Genomic DNA, 8,825 nt, shown 5'->3' on the forward strand with positions numbered 1-8,825 from the left:
GGACTTAAGTGTTCAACCAGTTGTATGTTGTCACTGTACTTCAGCACATCACACAGTGGGCACTTCCCATTTTCCAAAGGAGAATGACAGCAAAGAACCAGTTTGATAGATGGGAAAGTACAGCCCCGTGGCAGCACTAGGAGCAGCATTTTCAGCGGGAGGGCCGTGTGACCGATTTAATGTCCGTTCTGTTCAGACTTGTGACCACCCACACTTCACTGCCTCGTCTTCTCTTTTGCTTTCTCTCAGAAACTGTATCATCGTGGACAAGTTACTTACCTGCTCTTAGTTTTTAAGATTAAGTTTTAAAAGCTATGTATATGTGTGTCGGTGTGCACATGTGAGTGAGCTGTTCTCAGAGGCAGAAGTGTCCAGTCTCTTTAGAGCTGGTTACAGGTGCGGGAGCTGAGCTCAGGTCCCCTGCAAGGACAGTGTGCACTAACCACTGAGCTTCTGCTTCAGCTTCCTGCTCACCCACTCTCCACCCACATTGACCTCTTCTGTAAAGGAGCACAGTCCTAGTACCTGCTACCTTAAAGATGGGTTAAGTGAAACGTGCTTCGTACTGAGGGTAATTAGTATATTTTACATGCGTACCCCCCGTGGAGTCTAGTAATACGGTGACATTGTGTCTTGCTGAAAAGGGGCAAGGCTGAACTCTAGACTGAAAACAGATTTAAGAACATGATTCAGAGACCAGTTGTCAAGAGAAACAGTACCTGTACTTAGGTTGTTGAAATTACTTCCTCAGAGATCCTTGAACAGACAGCATACACCACCGGACTGGGAAAAGGCACAGTGTTTTCCATCAGCCCAGGACTGATGTGCTGATAAGCTTTCAGGTGGCCCCGGAAATTCCAAATGCCCTTGGTCAAAAGACTGTTTTTCTGTTCCCATCTAAAATGAGAGCTGCCTTAGAGCAGAGCCTGTTGTGTGTAGGCTGTTCTCACCTTTAATCGTGAGCCTGTGCTGATTGTGTTCTTGTCCAGAAGTGTCCCACTTCTTAATATTTTGATGATTTCATTTTATCCAAGAAATACTGTTATTGTAGGAGTTATTTTTTTGTCTGAGGGACAATTTAGGCACCCTTTACACATGGCTAACCTGGGACTGGATACTTGCTTCCCATCAGCAGAAAGCCCAGAAACATTGATTGAGCTGAGGTTTGTCTTCGAGGATGTTACAGTTTGCACAAGGTTTTCTCCCCACCTCCTGTACAAACTCAAATGGTTGTCTGGTGGCGCTGCTGAGAGAGCGGTTACTGGATTACAGGGTTGATGACTTCATCACTGGAAGCTATCAACAGCAATGAAGAATTGTTCGTTTAGTCATCCCTCCAGCCAGTCAGGGGTTAGTGGAGTGGATGAGGTGAGGCCTTTTTATTCCCCCTGAGAACTCTCATCCTAGAAAGAGAAACAAGTGAAGAGAGTAAAAAAAGAAGACCCACTTTTGATGAGCAGACACATTCCCCGAGAATACATGCTGCGGCCTCTGTCTGCTCACGGAATGAAATAGAAAAATGGGAATTTACAAAAGTATCCTGTTGTCCTGGCAGAAGGGGCAGAATGTATGTACTTTAACAGACTCATTATAAAAGTAATGTAGTCATTTAATCATTTATATTTCCTTTCTGATTCAAGTTCGTTGAACTGTGAAGTTTAAAAAAAAAATTAAGTGGTGGCTAGAGCCCTCTGGATAATCTGCTCAGAATAGTCCCGTGACATCTGAGGAGCGAGCATCTGAGAGGGAACCTGAAGGATGAGGGTGACCTGAGCACCAGCCACTGAGACAAAGGGCTGTGTGACTTTTGGAAGACACCCAAGTGATGGGTCTGTGGACCAAGCAAAGGTGGGGTTAGAGATGAGTGAGGAGGCTGGATTGGGTGGTGAGGCCTTCGTAGGGGAATTGGGTTTATTTAAAGGCAGTAAGACCTGATTGAGTCTGGTTTAGTTGTGGTTTTGCTGTCAGTTGGTGGTGGTGTGGACTGGGGACTGGAGGCGGAAACACTGATGAACTTGGAATAATACCAGCATACCAGAGATAAGTTCCATAGGACTGCTGGTGCTTGGCTGTGGGCAGGAGGGCTGGAAGAAAAGGAAGGGCAGGGTGAGTGTGAGCATCCGAGAGAAGGGCGGTTCATTCCTGAGGTGGAGGGGAAGGCGGGTAGGAAGCTAGAGCTCTCTCTTTTGTGCAAGCTGCAAGCTCCTGTAGCATACCAAGGACTCCAACAGACAGTAGGACTGGAGCTGGAGTCCAGAGGTGGATTCTGGGCTCTAGATATGAGTGGAAGTCACAGCATAGAGAACATATATAAACCTGGAAATGTTGAGTTCCTCCTGTCTGCTGAAAACCATTCAAACTTCCTGTATTGCTTGAAAATCTGATCCTTTGGATGCTGATTTTAGCAAAACTGTACAGATGTTTTACTGTAAGATACTCATTTGAAATTTATTTATGTCACCAAGGACCAGGAAGGTGAAATACTATATGTGGAGCCATAAAACCTTTGTCTGAGCTTGTTTGTCAGAAAAATCTATATCTGGATGGTGTGATCAAATCCTCAGCCCTGCCCTACTGGCTATGTCCTAATGGGGCAGGCATAAAACCCCCCAGAGGACTAAGGGCAATCATTATTTAGATTTAGGTGGCAGATTAAAACAAGAATATCTGTTACCCCAGGTTAGAATCAAGGATAACAGAGCTGCTTAGAAACTAGGAACCCATAAGAAGCTTTGGACCCTGCAGCAATTTTGTGCAATTTCATAATTTTCATAATTTCATAATTTCAAAATAATTGCGTGGATGAAACATTTTGTTAAACAACAGCGAGTGGCTGGGCCTTATGGGAACTGCCAGGTTTTAGGGATTAGCACAGATGAGTGAGGTAGGTGTTGTGTGTGTCTCACTTATGTGATCCTACTCAAACCAGCAGACTCACCAACACCTTGGTTATGGGAGAATATCAGTGACAACGGCTGTGGTCAGCAGCATTTCTTGAGTCAGGGCGCACTCTCTGTCAAACATGCACTGTAGGAAGTCCCGAGCTAACAGTGTTTCATGGCACCCATGAACTCCTCTGAGTCTTCTCACAGTCCAGTCCATCTGTGTGTTCAGGGAGACTAAGGTGCAAGAGGGAAGTTACTTCTTCAGGGTCACACAGCCAGTACAGACAATGATCTGAGCATTAAGTTCTTAGCTACCTGTAACATTCAGTATTGGGTTTAGGGTGTTTTCTCTTGGAGAAGGAATTGAAAACTAGGCAAGTGTCAGTCTTCAGAGTATCCATGGGCCAAAACCATCAACCTCCAAGGTGGTATAAAACCACAGCCTGGAAAAAATGAGTTTTTCTCAGCTCAGCTTTCCAGCATTTCCCCATACTTTCAAGTCTTTCCATTCCCCCATTACAAAGAACCTTTCATCTTAAACTGGTAGGCCTTTTCACTTCTCGGAAAACCTCCCTGAAACCAGCCAAAGAAAATTCCTGTGGTGACAGGTCACGCTAAACCATTTCTAGGGAGGCCTCTGTAGCACTCATGCACACCCTGTCTCCTGAGAGAGACAGGCTGAAAAGAAACCCCTTCACCCACCTTCTGTAGCATGGCCCTGTGGAGGCCTCAAGAAGGGGCTGACTGAGGGATATGAGGTTTATAAATGTGAGCACAACAGATCCCTTGTGAGACTTGGGTGAGCCTGTGAGGTCTAGGAACCCTGTACTTCCTAGGAGCAGCAGTGACTCTCACCACCCAGTGTGCACTTTCAGCTCTGCCAGCCAGGGCTGCCCTCATAAAGCCAGCAACATGGGGCGCAGATTCCATTTAATTCTTACGTTATTCCTGATGAACTTTCACTGCTCCCCTTCTGTAGATACAAACAGCTTATGGGGGATTGGTAAATTGCTTTTCGCTTTCCCGAGTGCTGGGGTTGCAGCTGGGGTTATAGGTATGTGCCACCACTCCAGCCTGAGACCATAATTTGCCAGTCTCCTGGCATTTCAGAAGTCCTGTTTGGAACTTGAGTTGTTGCAAAGGGCTGTGCTGTGCTGGCCTGCCTTTCTGCAGAGCTGGCTCACATGGGCAGTGGAGCCATCCTGCTGGTTACACTCCGATGCTGCCACATGCTCACGGGAGATGCCAGGCAGGTTATCTAGTCACTCTGCCCTGGCTTGTGTACCCTGTAGCACGAGGACACCAGAATACTCCTGTCCTTTTTCCAGAATATTAGCGGAGTCAGTCTGTCTAGCTCCCCAAGGTGTCACTGGCCACATTTTTAATTTATATATTGTCCTTTTCTCTGTGTGTATAAAATTAGTCGGCAACTTCAGGGATTCACCAGCCAAAGGTTGTAGCCATCTGTTCAGGAGCCACACGTAGATGACCCACACAGAATGCTTGGTTTCAATCTAGTGAATGTTAGTGGGGGGTTAGTATGGCTGTATGGGACACTGGGATTGGGGGAGACTCACCTGCACTGAACTGTGGCCAGTAAGCTAAGTTCCAGACACAGGCATGAGCACTGTCTCTGGACTTGTTTAGTTTTCATGCAGTGAGTTACTGTACATGATGAATATGTACTTCAGAGCTTTTCGGGGATGCATGGTCTCGACAGCTCTGTGGTTATGGTCATTGGAATTAGCTCTCGCTGGCTGCCGCTGCTCCTTGGTTCTGACTGACCAGTGTCCTCCTGCCCACTTTCCTTGTGGATGCTGGAGAAGGCTGGCATTCTCAGCTCAGACATTGTGGTGACTTTTCTTACTTCTCTTCCAGCTTAAGAGCTGGACTGTGGAGGACCTGCAGAAGAGGCTCTTGGCCCTCGACCCCATGATGGAACAGGAGATGGAAGAGATCCGGCAGAAATACCGGTCCAAGCGGCAGCCAATCCTGGATGCCATTGAAGCCAAGAAGAGGAGGCAACAGAACTTCTGATAACACCAGTCTGGCCTTTGGTGGCTTCTGGGTTGCTAGACTCATGTCTGCTAGCCAGCACTTGTGCTCTGTCATTTCTCCACAGCACCTTTGTAAACTCAGGAATGTGCGCCAGTGGGAAGGGCTACTTGACAGTCATTGTGCCATTTGGCGTGTGCGTTTACACCGGCAAAGTGTATCTTGAAGGGTTTGTATTGGTGCTTTTAACTCAGAATTTTAGACCCAGGAGCAGAGCCTCCTAGTTCATTGATAGCTGGGAAATTTTTACATTGTTTCTTTTTGTTTTCCTTCTAGTAATAGCTTTTGGTTGCTCACCCTGAAAGACTTTTTTAAAAAATCTATAAATATGCATATATATATATATATATAAATTATAAATAGATTCCCCACTCCGTGTGGTGGTGTCTCTGTACAGGTACAGTTTCAAACACTTTGCCTCTTTCCTGTGAGATTATGGTACTGTGCAGCAAGAGAGCAGAAGACACTGGGAGGCTCTTAGGAGGTCACTGAATCCCAGGAGTTGGCTTCACCCGTTGCAGGGCTGCATGGAAAAATTAGCCTTGGGATGGTTGTGCCACCACAGTGACGAACGAGCCTTACGTGGTCACCACTGGCCTCTGAAGCTGTTGGTGATGCCAGGAAAAAAACCCGGAGAACTTGAGTTTGCTCTTTTCCCAGGAGAAGCCTGGCACCCTCTTTGCAAAGTAGCCTTTGCTGTCTCAACACCTTTTAATCCATCTCCACCCTCCCAGCTGCCTCAAGTCACATCCCAGATACTGCCCAGTGCCTTAAGAGGAGAGATGTCTGTGAAAGGACAGGCTACCAAGAGCTCTGTCCAGCAAACAGAGACCTATCCAGCCAGAAAATCTCATTGTTTATGGGAAAAATCACACATGACATTCTGCTCTTCATTTCGTAGATACAGGGTAAAGGGCGCTGCTCTCATGGTTCACATCCAAGTACGTGATTGTTTATTTTTTTCATTACTGTTGAGCCAGGGTAAATTAGTGCCGAACCAAGGCTCACTCCCAGAAGACTTAGTCAGACCCAGAATGGCAGAGCTGGAAGGGGCTGCCACAGTCAGTGGGTCTGACCTTGTATTGTCCAGGTGAGAAAGTGAGACTCAGAGGAGAGGTGACATTGCCAGTGCCACAGATCAAGTTAGATTAGAAGCAGGGATTGGAATTCAGAGCCTTTGTCCTGGGCCACTGGACCAAGAGCCTCTTCACTGAGAGCATGGAGCTACCAGTGTATATCAGGTTGGCCCAGGGACCCCTGCTCTTTCCTTGCCTCTTTGGTACCTGAGCTGCTATGGAAAGGTTCACCAGAGGAGCCATGTCATTCAGTCTCAGCATGCCAGTGGGTTCCTTACACTGTCTCCCAGATACAGACAGGCACTCATGGAAGGCCTGCAGCAGGGTAGAGGGCTTTGCAAAAGACAGTTACAGAGTCATCCCTGAACCTTTGGCTCAAAACTGCAGTCAGAAGGGACTGGGAAGACAGTTGCCCTTTTATTTCTTCTCCTTTCATCCCCCCATGGGAGCCCTGATGGGCGTGCACCTGAGGATACTGAAATTCGACTCGGTAATTGCTTTTGCTCCCTAACCTGAGAGTCGATAAAAAGGCAGGGGATGTTCTTTTCTGTGACCAGATTCTGTTCTTTGCAGTTAAAGCAAGCTTTAAAAAAATGCAAGAGGCAGCTGGTCTGTAGGCCTTGGCCAGCAAAGTAACTGTGTCAGAGAGAATTAGAGGATCATGGATCTTGCTGGGATGATAAATGCTGCTGTCGTTTCCTGGGTAGCACATGTCAGGCGCTGAGCTAGGTGTGTACTACAGGTTTTATTGTAATCCCCTGGGCTTCTTATGACGATTCCTTCCCACGACACTGTAGATCTGGATGTATGACATCCTGTGGGGCTAGTAGTCACAGAAACAGGAAAGTCCTAAACGCTTAGAATGAAGTGACCGTAGCTTCTCACCAAGACTTAAGTCTAAGTGGTATTTTTTTTCCTTAAGGTTAGAAACCAGATGAATTAATAGTCAAGTCCCCAAGTCAAGAAAGTTTTTAGAAGCCCAGAGCACAGGGCATACATAACATTTGTTGTGTTGCTTACCAGCCCAGCGCCGAGCTCGTTCCTCTTGAAGGAAAGCTTTGGGCGCTGCCAGACAGAAGGAAAAAGCCCACAGCTCCCTTCCAAAGCAAGATGGGAGTACAGGAAAAGAGTTTTTCCTGCGACTACTCAGCTGTGAACCTTAGTCTGGAGTCTATTTGGTCACAAGCATGTCTGCACGGCACAGCCTGGTCCACAGGTGCTTGGCAGTCCAGCTCAACAGCTGCTTGCCAGAAGCCGGATGTCCTGGATTCTGGCGAGGCCTATGTGTTGTTCGGTGACATGGGAGCGAACCATCCTTTCCTTGAAGACCAAATCCAAGCAATCCTGTTTCACTTCTCTCGGGCTTGAGCATTTGTGGCTCTGGCTTGCAGTGGACTCTGGCTGGGCTCTCTGCTTCCAAGGTGCCGAAGCCCACACCTAAATTCTTTTCAACAAACAAACAGAACCTCATACTTTTTAAAAACATTGTAGTTTTGCTCCCATTCATAAATTTGAAGCACATCTCCACTTTTATTTCATTCATATATATATATATATTATATAAGATTTTATGTTCCCCAGTAGATTGGACAAGAATTTGACTGGCTGGGAGTGAGAAAGGCTGTTGGGGGTGCAGATGAATAGGAGCAGTCATCTGAACTTGAGGAGTTGAGCCTTGAGTCTCTCACACTGAGTAGCACCTGGCAATGCCAGAAACTCATTCTACCATTTAAAACTCAATACGCCCATCTAATGTCAGGAGTGGGAGAGATGACATCACTGTAGGCGCTGCAGATACTCAGAACCTAAAAGCAGAATATCACAAACAGCTTCATGCTAATAAATTCGCCACCTTAAGTGGGCAGATACCCAGAAAATTACAAAGGAACTAAGCTTCTCTGAGACGAAATGGGCAATCACAACAGCCCCCAGCCCCTTTTCTACCAGAACTTGGTAGCTCTGAGAGGCAGGGTTAGCTCTTCATTTAAAGGGTCAGGAACCTGACATTCTGTGACAACTGTTCCTCAAGGTCACACCAGCAGAGAGTGACAGAGTCTGATTCTTACTCCACTGGCTTTCCCAGCATACCTTTTGGTCTCTAAAGATTGCTTTCCTTTATTTGGGGGGGAAGTTTTTCCCATTCAGACCACACCCCTCACCCTCTTTGATCTTTTTAAGGCACTGTGTTTATATTTTTATTAAGATTATTACATGCGTTGTCTTTGGAATCTATGTTCTTTGTGTTTAGGGGGGCCGTCTCTTCCACCAGCCTGCACTCAGACCAACTTGAGAGAAAAAAATCTTAAATGCTGTTGCTGATGTACAATTTTAAAAAATGTGAAGTTTGTAGCTTTAATCTTTTGTAACAAAAACTAATTAACACTGGCTTAAGTGCTGACTTGAAATGCTATTTTGTAAGGTTTGGATGTAAATACTAGAGGTCATCTGTTTGTATATGTGTGAGACATAGCTTCTTCCACTGCCTTTTGTTTTTAACTGGAGGTACTTCCTGTGTGCTTTTATGTTAGAGTCGTCTCCCCCTCATTTCTCCCCCAACACCTGTCACCCTTGTGTTAAATAAACTGTCCTTTAGACCACAGACTGTCCCCTTTTTAACATGAGGTTTTCCATACATGTCAGTGCCATGCAGTGTTGTGATTGTTGATGTTACTGGGTGTTTATTCTGTGATCCACAGCCAGGAGAGAGGTCAGCTCATTGACCCTTGATGACAGAGCCAGTTGGCAATGCCATTACAATGAACTGGTATGGACACTGTGTGTGTGTGTGTGTGTGTGTTTACATAAAATA

General features: G+C 46.2%; 1 protein-coding gene across 3 annotated transcripts in view; it reads left to right on the forward strand.

Moving 5' to 3' along the window:
- Nucleotides 1-8,615, forward strand: part of Stk4 (serine/threonine kinase 4) — a 90,395-nt gene extending 81,780 nt beyond the window's left edge. For all 3 annotated transcript variants that reach the window (XM_034496326.2, XM_076930197.1, XM_076930198.1), the window contains one exon: nucleotides 4,764-8,615. In XM_034496326.2, the coding sequence (XP_034352217.1) occupies nucleotides 4,764-4,922 (159 nt within the window). In that variant the 3' untranslated portion in view covers nucleotides 4,923-8,615. The remainder of the gene's footprint in view (nucleotides 1-4,763) is intronic.
- Nucleotides 8,616-8,825: the final 210 nt, after the last annotated feature.

This window comes from Arvicanthis niloticus, chromosome 2, assembly GCF_011762505.2.
Source record: "Arvicanthis niloticus isolate mArvNil1 chromosome 2, mArvNil1.pat.X, whole genome shotgun sequence".
Classification (NCBI taxonomy): domain Eukaryota; kingdom Metazoa; phylum Chordata; class Mammalia; order Rodentia; family Muridae; genus Arvicanthis; species Arvicanthis niloticus.